Genomic DNA, 15,866 nt, shown 5'->3' with positions numbered 1-15,866 from the left:
TGGCCCAGTGGCTAAGGCGTTGCGCTGCTGAGCATGAGGTCGCGGGTTCGATTCCCGGCCATGGCGGCCGCTTTTCTGATGGAGTCGAAAGCAAAAAAACGCCCGCGAGTACGAGATTTCGGCGCACGTTAAAGATCCCCAAGTGGTCAAAATTAATCCGGAGCCCTCCACTACGGTGCGCCTCATCGCCTGCATTGCGTCGGCGCGTTAAACCGTACAGTCAATCAAATCAATTTGTAATTATGGAGGCATATTTCTAATTTGCCGAAAATGTAGTCGGTTCAGTATTGCCATATAAATTTTAGTTTTGTGTGTGTACATGTTTACCAGAAATAAAAGAAATGCAAATGAATGATGTTTGACCCCGAAAATCTGCTCCCAAACAGACTTGCATTGCTCCAAAACTCTTCCTTTGATGCTCCAAAACTGTTCCAGAACTACTGTTTTATTTGTCCAAAGCTGCTCTAAAACAGCGTTATTCCTGCTCCCTGAGCTGCTCCAAAAGGCTCAAGCCCGCTTCCATTCCTGTATATACGTAGAAAAGTGTATGGAGAACTGTCATCAATCAAGATTTGTGAGCTAGCATAATGAAACCAGTGTACAAAGCTTGCTTTGAAGGCCCCGAAAATCATAACAAAAACAAGGACTTTACTTCGAAAATTGTGTGCAGTAGAACCTCGTTACAAGAGACACTGTTGCAAGAGAAACTTGGTTGCAAGGGACATTTGAATGAAAGCGGTTCGGTTGGTTTCCCTATGTAAGCCATGTTAGCAACATGGCATACGAAAGACCTTGATTACAAGAGACGTTTTCCGGGCCCCTTGAGTGTTTCTTGTAATGAGGTTTTACTGTACCATTGTGCATGTCGTAGCCAACCTGCTAGTAGAATTTTACAGCTGTTCAGCTGTCTACCTTTGGGGTTCTTCTCAATCCTTGACTTTTTTGCAGAACAAGTTGCACGCCATCAACGTGGAGAAAGCGGTTGAATTTGTCGTGTCCTGCATGAACTTCGATGGCGGCTTTGGCTGCAGGCCAGGCTCAGAAACACATTCAGGCCAAGTAAGGGACGTCGGCAATTTACCCCTCTTGCCTGTGGTCTTAGCATGGATTTCATTCATTAAAAGACAAATTTAGTACTAAGTCAGAAATGCAAGCTCATGTTGTATTTGGAGTTGTCATTTAGAAGCACTACATTTTTTTTTTTGTTTGCCTGTCATCGCATAGTCACTTTAGTATTAAGACACCACACCTTACTTGCCACTCTAAAGCCACGTGTCCCTTGTAGAGATTTTTTTTATCATAGGAAGCATATTAGCTGCCTTCACTTTGCTGTGCCAGCTGTACCTGCTGAAAAGAAAAATGTGACACGAAGCACATGTAAGCGCATGACTGTGATCCACTGAACCTGCAGCTGTGACTTTGTGCTGCTCAGCATAATGTTGCAAAAAGCAAGCACATGTGTAGCTGTAGGCCCGAAAAGTAAATGAATCTGCATCTTCCGCTAAGGCACACCCCATTGGCCCAGTGTATATTTGGGGCATTAAAGGGAACCCTGCAGCCCTTACCATTGATTACTCAGAATGTATTTTGAGGGTAAAGTCTATTGTCCCAGCAGTCCCTTCCTGCAAGAATTATGGAAATCCATTCACTATCACCGAAACTACGCGCAATGACAAATCGCGCATAATCGTTCCCTCTCACCTCGACTGCGGACAGCGCGATGAAAGCAGGGGTGAGACAGCTGCGCATATTGCGCAGTTTTGATACAAATTTGTTTTCCTGCGCCAGGCCGCTCCAAAAGCTTGAAAATTGCAAAAATTGCGCCAAACTGCTCCAAAACAGCCAAGGATTTTAATGCTCCCGTCAGGTTCAGTGGGGAAAAATGCTTGCTGACGGCATACCTTTCCAGCATCTCTAAGGTGATGCTGTTTGAAAAGGTTTAATTGATTGATATAGTTTTTCGAAAGTCACAATCTCGGGTTCTGTGAGTTTTTAAAGTTTTCCCATCGAAAACCATTGCAAAGTCCTGTAGAAAAAATACACTTATGTGTACTGAGGCGACAAACGGATGAAAAAACGGCTGATGAAAAAAACAAACTGATGAAAAAAAGACAAGTTGATGAAAAAACGGCAATTTTCGGAGCGCCGTATCTCCGGAACGACATGACGGCGCCTCCATCTTGAAGAAGATAGGAAAGCATAGCCGCCGGGCAAAGCAGTTTTTCGTGGTTCAGGCAGAGTGCTCTCCGCCGATTTCTACCGCGGTTTTGGTAAAGGAGGGGGCTGGGTTTGTATTTAGTCGTTTGATCTGTTGCGGGAAGTTGCGCAACTCGAAAGACGGAAGTTCATCAAAAACAACATGTTACTCGCGAATTCGCCGTGTTTAGGCCTTGAGTGTGAGGCGCGGGGCGTGGTGAAATTTCGGACTCATTGCGGTGTTATAAAACGCCGAGTTATTGCTGCCTTTGACAGTGAGCTTGCGAGCGGCGGGAATGGGACGAATGGAAGGCTATATCGCCGCAAAATGTTCAAGCAGTGTCCGATAAAGGGATGGGCTATTATTGCACGTCAGTAATAATGGTTCATCTATCTGAAGGGGAATTTAATGGCGAAAGTGAGGTGGCTAAACATACCAACATAACTCAAATTACGATCGTAGTAAACGTGGACCTTAGTGATTGAAATGGGAGGGCCGGTGGGGTGCGATGACTGTCAGCTCGCTTTGCGCAACTTTTGCCGTGGCTTTACACTTGTGCGTAAAGCCGAGTCTGGGTTTACAAAAATAATAATTTCGGCATTCCCATGATAATAAAAATGCCTTACTATTGCTTAGTTTTTCAATTCGATATTTTCAAGGGCACTATCGATGCACTATCTATGCACGCTATCTATTCACGAAGCCTAAGAATTTAAAAAGGGTTTGTAAAAAGGTTGTGCAGTTTGTATCTTGTGATACTCTGGTAGAAAAAAACTTAATTGAAAGGCTGTTTAAGTATTAGGTACGTTTAAAACCCAGTAAAAGTGCATTTTTACCCACCGAGTTGCCAAAAATGTGTTTTTTAGGCTCCTGAGGTGACGTAATAAATGTCGTTATTCTGCTCCAAATCAAGGTTCTTCTGCTCCAAAATCGAGATTTCACTGCTCGAAAAACTGCTCCCAAATTTGATTCAGCTGTCTCACCCCTGTGAAAGTTGCACGCTCTCTCCCAGTGTTGGAGAGGCGGTTTGTGGTGCTCTCTTCAGCAGCCTTTGATATATCAAAGGCTGCGGAGTTTTCTCCTTTTCTCCACAACGTGGAGGGGTCTATTTCTGGTCTAATGCAACAAAAAAGTAGGCATGGCTGCCTGCTCGCAAGCGCGCAGTCAGGCTGGTAGGGTGTTTTTGAAGCAATAAACGTTTGTTGTCGAGTGGTCTGGTTGAAAGGGGAGGATTGAGTTCGTCACTCAAACTTCGTGCACACTCAAAACACAAAAGAAACGCCAAAACTGTTCGGGCAGGCTCAGGCATAGGAGAGGTTGGTGCACAGCATCGTCGACGGCGTATCGCCACAGGAAATGTGAGAAATAAGCCGTAAAGTTGACCAGCGACAGCCAATAGGAGAGCCATCACACAAATGACGTAATTTCGGCGGTGCAAGGGGTGCATAATGAGGGAAATTGAAGAGAGTGTGGTCGGTTTTTCTGCGTCTTTCACAGCGATTTGCGTGCTCACTGCTTCACGTGCATGTGTAATATTTGGCTCGGGTATTCCTGGCTATGTAATCTAAATGTTGCACAGGTTTATTTGCGTTGCTCAAAGAGTGTTGCAGGGTCCCTTTAAGCAAAAAAATCTTAATATGTCCAAAAAAGGGCGGGAATTTGTGGCGGTTGCATTTCAGTTGTGGGCTGCTCTAGAGTTATGTATAGTTGAGCATCTGGTGCATGCGACCATTGTGCTATAGAAGGTATCTCGGGAAACACTATGTGCTGTGGTGGCTCTTGAAATGTGACTTGTTGAAGCATCCAGGGGTGTGAAACTCTGATGGGCAGCCGTTGAGCTTGAAAATGCAAACTGGAGAGGGGCACAGTCACCAAAAGTGGGAAGTTTTTGGCTATTCTTTTCCAGAAGTGTCTCAGTAAAAATGTTTGCGTATGAGCAACAGTGAACAAAAGCTCTTGTTTTTGAACCTTTCAGACTTATCCAACTCAGTGTAAATTACATTACCATGTCATCTTTCTTATGCTGATGCTCCAGTCAGTCAGTCAGTCAGTCAGTGGAAACTTTATTACACACCAGTCAAAAAGGGGGCGTTAGGTGCTCCCTCCCCCCATCAGTCGGCCGGTATCCCTTGGGACTTGGCGGCTTCTAGGGCGAGACCGATGATCTTGCGCTGGGTTTCGGTGGTTCGGCTGAGGAGTAGTGCCTCCCAGGATGCCAGGATTTATGCAAAACTCTTTAAAATGATATTTCATATCTCTGCCTCTATGTTTAGTTATGTATTGGGTCCCTGTTACTATTGCCAAGACTGCCACTGAGCCAGACCGAAAATCCTAAACACTGTTATGACATAAAGTGCTGTAGGGCTGAATCCTATATAGATTTACTATTTTATACTAGGGTGATTGTATGTAACTGTTGCATTTCTTCTTCTTCTTCTTTTTTTTATTTTAATGTGTTGTGAGCAAGAACAAGGCAGGAGGGGAAACGTTGCTTCCTAGGGCAGCCAGATAACGTCACAAGCGGTTGGCCTAGGTTAAGCTAGCGGCATCTGTCGCGGGAGAAGAAACTGTGCGGCTGCCGTGATTTGCATTTAACTAACTGCGCAGCTCCGGAATGAAATGTGGCTGCTATCAATTCGTTCATTAGGTGCCGCTGCCCTCTCCTTCGCCATTGCAGCTGCGAAGCTTTGTAGTCCACGTTGGTTTTCATTGTGACATTATCTGGTTGCTCGCCCGCGTCAGCCACAGTGGGCCGTCTCCCCTTCTGTATATATTCTTGCTCTGTGGTTGCAGGTTAGGCTTGAATGAACTCATGCCCTTCACTAGTGTCAGACACAAAAAATCTGTTTTCTGATCCGTTTTCTTTGCAGATTATGTTGGTCATTGCCTGTTATAATTTATACTGTAGTTTGCTTCTAAAATTGTAATGCTTGTGAATTGTAGAGTTGTTTAGCACTTATTGTTATTGATATCAATGAACATTTTTGTCTTTCTAATCTTGCTTGCAAAAGTTAATGCGACATTTGCTTATGACATAGCTGTTTGTTACAAATTTCAGTGATCGCTGTTTGAGATGGCCTTGCCTAAACAGCGTGCTGTGTTTGTAAAACCACAATGAGGTTTTTCAGGAAAGCTTGGAATGGCTCCCAGAGATGCGTTTTTCTCTTGTTTTGAGACTCCTTTTAGCATGCGAGGCAGGTGCAGCTGACACCGTCTATGCTGCTGTTGAAGGCAGAGCTTTGCTGGCAGTAAATGGGATGTCATAAAAAACTGTCTGTGCCACCCACTTTTTTGTAGATATACTGCTGCCTGGGAACCCTTTCCATACTCGGTCGACTTCACCACATCAATGCTGATCTCCTTGGTTGGTGGTTGTGTGAAAGGCAGCTGCCTTCTGGAGGCCTAAACGGTAATGTGTTCCACTTAGTTGTTATTAGCTTTATGTATGCGGGAGGCAGTGTTACTGGGTGGTACTTGTTTTTGTTTATATACAAAGGAGCTTGTTATTGTGAACCTGTTTGAACTGCATGAAATATTTATTGTATCGGGAGTTTAGCCGTGCCAGAAGCATGCGTAAACAGGGTGCCTACCAACTGGAAAAACCAGGAAAACTGGGAATTCTGAGGGATTTTGAATAGTCTAGAAAACCTAAGGGAAAACGGAGGGAAAACTCTGGGAATTTGTGCTTCTATCAGGGAAAATCAGCTGTAATTTATGAAGGGGACGAAAGTCACGGTAATGCTGACTTGAGTAATGGCAAGGAAAACAGCCTTATTGGCATCTGGAAAGAAAGATGTGGCTTTAAGGTGTAGTGCTGTGTCACCAGTGCTTTCAAAAGTAATAGGTAGCTTAGTGCCAGTAGCATTACAGGTGATAAATTTAAAATTTATAGAAACTACCTCTGCAATCTCTAATGAACTTGGTGGTGTTACTCCAACAATTGGACTTCCTAATATTTTGTATATATGGGAGGCTGTATTGGATGCCTAAAGAATATATATGTATGAAAGTGGGTGAAGCTTACTGTTTATTCTTTGTCATTTTAGGTCGGCCTGAAAAGCTGCCAGATGTGTGCTACTCTTGGTGGGTGCTTGCATCCTTGAAGATCATTGGAAGGCTCCATTGGATTGACAGGGTAGGTGCTTGCTTTTCATGCCGCCGATAGAAATCGCACTGTAAGGACAAGAGAGCATAGCTGTCGGGTTTGATAACACATCTAGAAATCTGTGTTATTGTCTCGTACCTAGCACAGCTGTCGTCATTATCTGCCGCCCGTACAGCTGCTGCTGTTACGTCTCCCCCCCTGTTGTTTTCGCGTTTCCTGCATATGTTACTGATGCCATCCGCCAATTCTGATGTGGCCCCTGTTAACCCACGTAGTATCCAATGTCTTACACTTTACACTGTCTTTTTAGTATTATTATTATTATCATTCCTTTTTTTTATTATTATTATTATTATTATTATTTTACTTTCTGCTGAGTCCCCCCATGTTATTCTACTCCGAATTCGATGTCACCCGCTAATGTTGATGTATCCCTCTGTTATTTTATTTTATTTTATTTTATTTTTTCTCTGTTTCCGATGTCTTCTGCCAATTCTGTTGTGCCCCCTAGTTATTCTACTACGTTTCCTATGTCACCTGCTAATTCTGGTGTGACCCCCCTGTTTTCTTATTTTGTATTCGTTGTCAACCGCTAACCTTGTTGTGACACCCTGTCATCCCCGCCTGCCCCACTGTACTGCGACATTTGCGTGTGTGCGACTCCTGTTACCTGCCCATTCACCTTTTCCCTACACCCTTCCCCCCCACTTTACCTACTCTTTCGTCTCTCCCACCCTCCTCGCTTCCGTTCGGCCGGTTGAGGTGTCGGTGTAACGCCAGACAGTTACCGGCCTCTGTCCCCCCTCCCCCCTCCCCCAACAATCACTTCATCATCATCTGTCTTATATCAGTGTTGCTCATGGTCTCACATTTAAGCCATTTGATGGGAATTTTCCAGGAGAAACTTCAGACCTTCATCTTGGCATCTCAGGATGAAGAGACTGGTGGCTTTGGTGACCGACCAGGAGACATGGCAAGTCATTTTCTTACTTTTTTTTTTCAGGTTGTGGGCAAACTTCCAATTAATAAAAAAAGTAAACGCTCAATCATTAATTCTAACAGGAAAACTGACACCATGCAGATTCGTGTGCTGTGTGCTGCACCAAGTAGCGCTGTGTTATGTTTTTCTGTGTCCTGCTGGCATATTATTACAATTTACTAGGTCTATGAGCTAGAAAAGTGGGATTTAAGGCCTTTAGATGGGAAGTTTAATGGTACATTTAAGTAAACGTGAAAAAATATAAAATGTAATATCAACCATGCAAAGAGTGAGACAGCCCTGCTGCCTGAGTAATGAAATGCTGGTAACGTAGATGATTACTGATTATTTTGGGCATGTAGTCTGTGCAGATTAAAGCCAGCAAAAAATATTCAATAAAGAAGTTGCATTGGCTGGGTTGCATTTGAGAAGAACCCATAGCTTGCGCCTGGCTCTAAAAAAAAGAAGAGAAAGAGGTGTAACATACACACACCTGTGATACTCACTTATGAATCAGAACTTGGTGTCTAGAGAAAACTAAACTCACATGGGGCGAAAAGGATTCTAAACTTGCGTGATGGAAAAAAAAACTAAACTTACATCTGTCTAATGAGAAATGAAATGAAATATGTCAGGTATTCTGCCTATGCATTGGACGTGCGTGTAACTATTTAGAGAGCAAGCAACGTTGAGTACATTCCCACTGAAGGAAAAGTTAGGTGGGGCTTGTGATATGGAGCCACCCTCGAGGTGGAGGGCAGAAAACAGAGGAGCCACATTGTTAACAAAAAATCTACTGAAGGGTACAGTGAGAACTCAAAGAAGGCAGAAAAATAGGTGTAGGGGTGAGATGAGCACGCTGGGGGGCAAAGAATGGCTCAGGTTGAACACGGGAGCTACCGGCAGTCATTAGAAATTCGTCCTGCAATGGGCGTTCAACAGTTAACACGATTAAGTTCACCGTAACGTACCAAGTGGTGGCTCCTGCCAGTTACATGAGCAAAGCAAAAGTCTTGGAAATTCCTAAAGGGGGAGCTGAATATTAGGTCTTTTTTTTTTGCCTGCTTAGGGCAGCTCTGAGCAGCTCCAAGCAGCCCACAACTGCTCCCGCCATAGACGTTCTATGGGCAAATAAAATACGGAGCTGCTTGGAGCTGCTCAGAGCTGCTTTGAGCAGGCAAAAAAAAGAGACCAATGGTGGGGGTGCGATGCTAAATGCAAAAAACGTAAATGTTATATAAACAGAAAAGGAGAACTCCCGTGTGTATGCATATATTAGATGGTAGGGAAATCTCTGTGATATGCCACTCCCATCACTTGAAGCTATGCAGTGAGGTTATAGAGTTGAAATCGTAGTTAATAAGCGATTTGCCATTATTTTGCTTATCTTTTTATTTGCTGTGGATTGAGTGTAGACGCTATTTGGGGCGTACACTCAGTCACTTGCGCTGTACCATGACATCTGGCTGAATACCTAGTCTTCAGGCTTGCCCACACAAGGTTTCAACTATTAGTTCACAATGTTTTTGGTGACACTTGGCTTGGTGGCAGGCCACAATATGGGGGATCGCCTGGCAGAGTGCCCGATGTGTACCTGTGTTGTTTGTGTGTTTATACGGATGCTGTCTGGACAGGTGGACCCATTCCATACCTTGTTCGGCTTGGCGGGGCTCTCCCTTCTGGGAGATGAGAGGTTGAAGCCTGTCAACCCAGTTTTCTGCATGTCTGAAGAAGTTGTTGCAAGGCTTGGAGTACGGCACCAGTTACTGTCCTTGTGACGTGGGCGCAGATCGTGAGCAGCGAAGCTGCCTTTCCCTTGATTCTATCATGCCATTCGTATTGATGTCTTGAGGTGCTGATCGTTGCTGGTGCCCCTGACGGCAACTGCATTAGATGTTTGTTGGACAAATGTACTGTCAAATACTTAGTGAGCTCGTGGACCTGCAGACAAGTGCAGCGAACTGCCCTGTTGCAAATTGCAGCCTGTTTGCTTTGGAAACCTTAGTTTTCTCTAGAATTTTTCAACTGTCCAGCAGGTATACTGTTAACACAAAATGCTTTCACACAAAGCACTACCAAGGAAGGTTTTTTTTTTTTTTTTTTTTTTTTTTTTTTTTTGTCTTCGTACTTGCATGTATAGGTTTATTAGTATGCGTTCACTGTCGCAACATTACTTGCTGGAACAGTTCGAGAAAGCAATTGAAAAATGATTTTAAGCTGTTTGCCAACTGAAAGTGTGAAGACTAAGAAAAAAAAGAAAGCTTGCTAGTCTGTTTGCCAAACGTAATTTTTGTGATCCTATGGGTTATATTGCCAGAGGCAGCTGATCCGTTTTCTTTGCAGATTATGTTGGTCATTGCCTGTTATAATTTATACTGTAGTTGCTTCTAAAATTGTAATGCTTGTGAAGTGTAAACATCAATGTAAGCTACTGTTACAGGGTTCGCACAGGTCCTTGAAGACCTTGAAAACCCTCGAAATTGAAAATTCGATTATCAGAACACTTGGAATTTTCAAGGGACTTTGAACGAAGTCCTAGGAATTTTTCTTCACCTTGAAAACCCTTCAGTTCTGTGAGCAGTAAAGAAGAGGTACAGTTATGCACCCTGCTTGTCATGGCTGATCAGTGTGGTTCTGCACACTTCCCATTAAAAAAAGTTTTCGCTGTGTAAAGCTGACTCAGGAGTACATGCGTGACACTTACTTAATTATCTCCGCATCAGACGAGGACGCCACTAGAGTTGGTCACCTTCCCGTGTTAAATGGGGGTTTTTCTTCTTTGCCTCATCCTCTCTTTCATTTTCCTTCTCTTTCTGTCGCTATGCCCCATACCAGCTATGCCTCAAAAACAAAAGGTACTGACACTCGGGGATGAGATAAAAAGATCACCTATAAGCAAGTACTGTGAACATGTGAGTACAGGGCATTTAGGTCCTATGCAGCTTCTGGGGGGGGGGGGATATTTTGAGGAATGGTTGTTACCCCCCCCCCTTCCTCCCCCCCTTGTCCTACACGAGATGAACCAGGAATTTATGGGGGCGGGGCTGCTGGAAGGTGTCAGTTGAGGATCATTACTATTTGAGACCATGTGCACTAAAGGCCAACTGCACCCAAATTTTATACTATGTTAACTACTATAATCTAATAGAACACATAAAAAGAGTGGTAAATGTAAAACTCTGTGTTTGAAATAGGAACGTCCACTATGCGAACAGCTCGTAGGAATAGGTGTTTCCGGAACTGAAATTGAAAAAAAAGGCCCCCATTACTGCCGGTTGGATGTAATGTAGGTGAAAGAACGGTGCTGGCGGTCACTCGCAACTGCCTGCGAATGTGCGTGGGAAGCAGCGTATTTTGCATTGTTGTTTCCACAGAACTACTACCAATATTTTGCAACAGGTAAGTGAGGTAATGTACTGTAAGAAGTGCGCCATCCCATTGCTACCAACTGAGATCCTGTACCTAGAGCCACCGGATTATGTAATGGCTTTAGCTGTACCTTATGTGGCAGTTATACTTGCATTAGTTTACTGCAGGGATCGAGATTCGTGTCTGTGAGTTAAAAAATAGTGGCCTGATTACCAAAACTTTTTGCCCGTAAAATATCGGAGAGGTGCATTGGTTAGTGTGTGCCCTATTTATCACCTCGCTTTTGTTGGGGAACGAACTTCACCAGAGCGGCGGTCAATCGCAATCTGTGCTATTGATGTCTTACGTGCGAAAAGTTCTGTCAATCTCAGATCAGCAACTTTCACCTTGCCACACATTCAGAATCGAATTGTAAATGCGAAACATATACAGGGTGTTACGACGATAATTGGAGCGCTTTAAATTTTTCTCCTGAGCAAATCGCTGCTCGGTACATGCTCAAACTTCACACGAAAGTCGCATTTTGTGGTCTATTTTGTTTGACACTGGGAACGACGACAGTACTCACCTGTCTATTGTGAAAATAAATAAAAACGATTTTCCCCTATGGGAAAATGGCGGCCGATTTGGACGTGCGAGCCAGTGCAAGCTGATTTTGGAACCACGGCACCACCTGGTGTGTGCAGAGCGAAATGGACATGGGGTTTCACGGTAGGAAAGCGCCAAGTGAGGTAGCACAAGATCAGAAAATCTCTTTCGTCCCTAGTTTACGATGGCCACAAATAGTTTCATAACAGCTGATACCAATCATGAGATATTCCCACGGTTCATCATTGCCAATAAACATTGGATTTGTTTTCTCACCTGCTTTCATATTTTCTGATCGTCTGCTACCTCATTTGGCTCCTTCCTGTCATGGAAGGCGCGTGAATACCCGTCATTCGTTCCAGCGTGAATACCCATCGTCCATCGTACTGTCAGCTCACGAAGCTTGATGATGCGGTCAAATTGAAATGCCAGAAAAGTTTCCCATCAACAACTGTTTGCTGATACATACTTTCAGCACTTGGAATGTGTTCATTGTATACCTTTTAATACAAAATTTTCCTTTCATGGAAACTTAATCATAAATTCTGCACAAGTGAATGCTTAATTGCGTGAGTTGACAAAAACAAGCTCAATTGCCATTTAGCAGAGAGGCTGTTTCGTTTGCATTACTACAGTTGGCAAAGGCAATGGCTGATCTTTCTTCAGATACATTTGTTAGCACAACTACAGCTGAGTTTTGTCCATGTAGTAAGAGGAAAAGTCGCTCAGATGTTTGTGTCTAGGTATAGAACAATTTTAGATTGTTACAGTTTTTGAAAGCTGCAGACCTTGCTAGCCAAAATAAAACAGACATTGAATGCAGACGGTCTGTAATCAAGCGAAAGATTTTTAAAGGGATCTTTTTATATTCTGTTTTCAATATTAACACATGTCAACATTAGGACGTGGTTTACTGCTGCTTTAATTTTTTTTGCTGTTTTTTTTTTTTTGCTTGAACTGTTTGGTGTGCTCACAGGGCACACCAAACTATGATCTTTAGCTTAATTCGGTAAAAATTTTTCTGCTTCGCGTGATTGTAAATTTATCATGCTATAACTGCAGTCTTAAAATGTTCATATTTGAAAATAAACATCCAAGATCTTTTCAATGGTTAGATTGTTTGTTTGCTGGGACTTCAAAACATCACTAAAGGCATCCTTTCATTTAATGTTGCCCGGACATTGGGCAGCAACTTTTTTATTTGCAGACCTACAAAATGTGCCCATGCACTCCAACAGATGGTTAACGAGCGAAGCTGTGAAGTACTGCTGATATTTTGTGTATGACCCGTGGCCTACCCATTTTGAAGTATCGTGTAGCCGGTGTTGTAATTGCTACGTTGACACTGGTCCGCCTGCACTGCTCGCCATTATTGCTTGAGCTGGGATTCACACAGCAGATCGCTGCACGCGTGCTCCACTGTGATAAACCAAGCCAATCCCTGACTTCTAACTAATCTCCAACTTTGTTTTTCGCGCATGCGCATGAGGTTGCGATGGAGGAGATTTCTGTGTACACAGTACCACCGGATTTTCCTTTCGCCTAGCTATATAAATAGGGTTGTTCGTTTTCGGGGATCTTACCCGATTCTTACACCCCGAACATGTTTCAGAAGATTCAAGTTAAACCCGATTTCTCCCCGAATGGACCTTTTCAAAGGAGCGATATGAACAATTGTGGTCTGACGTTCCGCCGTTCTCAACCAATGCTTGCTGAAAGCAAGTGCACAAACACACCTTCCGAACTCATTGAGTATTGGCATGACTCTACCACCCGCAACCTGAGTTTGGCAAATGCTACCCTAACATTGTTGTGCCTAGCTAATGGGAGCTGTGTTGTCCAGAGAACCTTCTCCCAGTTGAGATACGTTCAGCGATCAGACAGGCCTCGAATGAAGACCGGAAAGTTGCGCAAGCAGATCACAATAATGTATGTAAACAAGGATGAGGGAACAATAGATGACCAGCTTTTTTGGTAAATAAAATGTTTCATTTGCTTGAAGTCATCAATGCTATTTACTGTCGTTTATTCATTTCCAAACGAATGCCAAATTTTGGAGAGGATTTTAGAGAGAACCTTGAAGTCCCCCTGATTACCACTTGAAATAAACACCACTTCTAACTCGTTAGAGCTAAAAAGCTTGTGATACCCCCTAAAACAAACTGAGTTATTAAAATAACCTTAGTAGTATCGATTTCACCCGAAGAAACCTGAATTTCGGAATAGTTTCACAGAAACACCCGATTTCTCCTCAAATATCAGTTCGAAAAATAGCACCCCATTTTTTACCTCTCTATTTTGAAAAAATATGAAACTTGAAAACGAATAACCCTGTTTATAAAGCTTTGCTTTAAAAAACTAAAAGACAAACAGTCCTGCGCTTCCTCTACTTAACGGCCGCTCACTGAAACATTGGTGCTTCCATTAAGGGGCCGTGATTACTCACCCCATGTCATTGCAAAACCCAAATCTTTTGTTGCTTTTTAAACCATGGAGGAAAACATCATCGGAGGAGGGGGAATATAGGGGAGGTGGGGGGGGGGTGTACACACCAGTGGCGGTACACCGTGGTACTGTAGCAGTGAAACTCCCTACACCCAGAAAGGAGCCTGGCCGGTCGTCGGAGAAGCGTACGGGACAGGTTCCTTTTTTTCGTCACTGGTGCGCGGGAACTTGCTTTGACAACTCTCCGCCAGGTGCCAACGTTAAGCGCTACAGAGCTACTTTGAACGCTTGCCATTATTGTGCCATGTAGGTATGGGGCTTAGAACTTCACCGTGGTGATTTTTTTAGAGCATAAACAACGTATTTGGATCAAATTTTGACATAGAAAAATTTGAGTTGCAGTTGGCCCTTAAGAGCAATAAAAAATGCTTGCAATAGCGTGGCTTGTGTCAAGCTCCCTCACTATTATTGGAGTGGCGTTAAACTTGTCCACTTTCAAAGGGTGGAGCTGTACAAAAGAAATTTGCGCTTGAGGTGATATTTTTAAACACCAATTATTTAGGCTTAGAGCGTCAGCAGAACAGTAGTAAAAAGTTCCATCATGTGCTGCTTTGCACTTTTGAAAGTGCCATGAACATCATTGAACATCATTCCTTGAACATCATTGGCTAGTCTTGAATTCTTGTCTCTGGATCCTGTACGAACCCTGAAGTAGTAGCAGGCATTCTAGGCTCATGGTACAGTGAAAACTGGTTTTGGTACCCCCTCCAATATTGTCAAAATTAAGTTATGTTTGTTGAGTGCAACCAGATGACCTGTACACACAAATCTGTGAAATAAAGCGAATAAATTACCGTTCTATTTTCTAACATGACTGGCTTCAGTTCTCTCGGAGTTTAATTGCCTCGTGCCTGAAAACGTCTCAGAATGAGTTTGGTTTAGCACACACACAAAACAAATGGGCATGCACATCATGGTGGGCAGTAAAGCTGTGCAATGCACAAAGCGCAGGGTTTGGTAGTGAAGAAGTGATGTCTTTGGTGTAAGGCACAGTGCTGTTTCATCCTGGTTTGCACTAGTGGAAAGAGTGGCATGAGGCATGGGTTTGGGACCCCACGGTCTAATGAAGGATGGCGACATTTCATGCCATAGCTCAGGGATTCTTTGCACAAAGAGCGGGATCATGGCATTGCTCATAATGGGCAGTTTCATGCCGTTGCCCACTAACATGAGTGGTTGACGTATAGCATCATGACTCCCTATGAAGGATGGGGATTTTTTATCCAGAATGGGGAGTAGGGTCATAAGAAACAGGTTCTTATTGTCTCAATCCTCGCTATGTTCAACTTGAGGAAGGAAACTGGTGAGGACCTACATTACACTGCTTGTCAGTTGTGCTCTTGTGTGCACCTGGCATAGCAAGCTAAATGTCTTTGTTCGTCTTCCTCGCTCTCTTTGTGCCAGCTCTGAGTGAGGTGAAGGAAGGAAGGAAAAACAGGGAGGCTAGGGGTGTTAATCAGAGGTTGTCCGGTCGGACACATGGGAAGGGGATTAAAAAATTGACACTTGAACCCTCCTTATGATCTACTGAGTGGGAAAGCATTAATGTTATGTGGGGAACGGATATGCTGGTATTGTGTGCACGGTCCTTTTCACAGCTGCTGTGGATGTAGACTGTTTAAAGCCCAACACAGCATGCGTCGCGTGATGAAATTTGTAGAACAAGTGTCGTGTGGGAGCCCGCACTTTTATTCTATGCATGGTAATAACTTAGTGCCTACAGTTGCAAATTTTCAGTGGTACGCTTGTGTCCTCTCATTACCATGATCATCCTTTTCTGTTTGTGACGTTTTCTTCCTCTTTCGATTACTATGACTGAGAGGCTTGACCAAACTCCCTCGTTAGACCTACACATGCACCATTAGCAAGAACGGGCTTTGCTACTCGCCTGATTGCTAATTGTGTTGTTACCATGCTCAGATTTCTTCTATATCATTGAGCACGCCTCTAATACACATTTATAAAGCAAAGGCAGCAACCCTTGCACTAGGTTTGCCCTTAGTCAGCTAGGGTCAATGGGGGGGGTGGTCCAGTGGCTTCATGCTGGCCTCCCATTCACGAGGACCTGGTTTAAATACCCCCCAGCACAAAATTCACCCTGTTTTTCTTCCAACTCATTTTGT

General features: G+C 43.6%; 1 protein-coding gene across 5 annotated transcripts in view; it reads left to right on the top strand.

The window, feature by feature from the left end:
- Rabggtb (geranylgeranyl transferase type-2 subunit beta) overlaps window positions 1-14,552 on the top strand; it is a 28,263-nt gene extending 13,711 nt beyond the window's left edge. For 4 of the 5 annotated variants that reach the window (XM_077685657.1, XM_077685685.1, XM_077685676.1 and 1 more), the window contains exons 6-10: window positions 949-1,059; window positions 5,495-5,606; window positions 6,244-6,332; window positions 7,201-7,275; window positions 8,916-14,552. In XM_077685657.1, coding sequence (XP_077541783.1) covers window positions 949-1,059; window positions 5,495-5,606; window positions 6,244-6,332; window positions 7,201-7,275; window positions 8,916-9,059 — 531 coding nt within the window. In that variant the 3' untranslated portion in view covers window positions 9,060-14,552. The remainder of the gene's footprint in view (window positions 1-948; window positions 1,060-5,494; window positions 5,607-6,243; window positions 6,333-7,200; window positions 7,276-8,915) is intronic. The other variant, XM_077685667.1, reaches the window with a different exon arrangement.
- Window positions 14,553-15,866: the final 1,314 nt, after the last annotated feature.

Source organism: Haemaphysalis longicornis, unplaced genomic scaffold (assembly GCF_048455015.1).
Source record: "Haemaphysalis longicornis isolate Haplotype H1 unplaced genomic scaffold, Haemaphysalis longicornis Haplotype H1 scaffold_1, whole genome shotgun sequence".
NCBI classification, from domain to species: domain Eukaryota; kingdom Metazoa; phylum Arthropoda; class Arachnida; order Ixodida; family Ixodidae; genus Haemaphysalis; species Haemaphysalis longicornis.
This window is presented reverse-complemented; position numbering and strand designations above follow the sequence as displayed.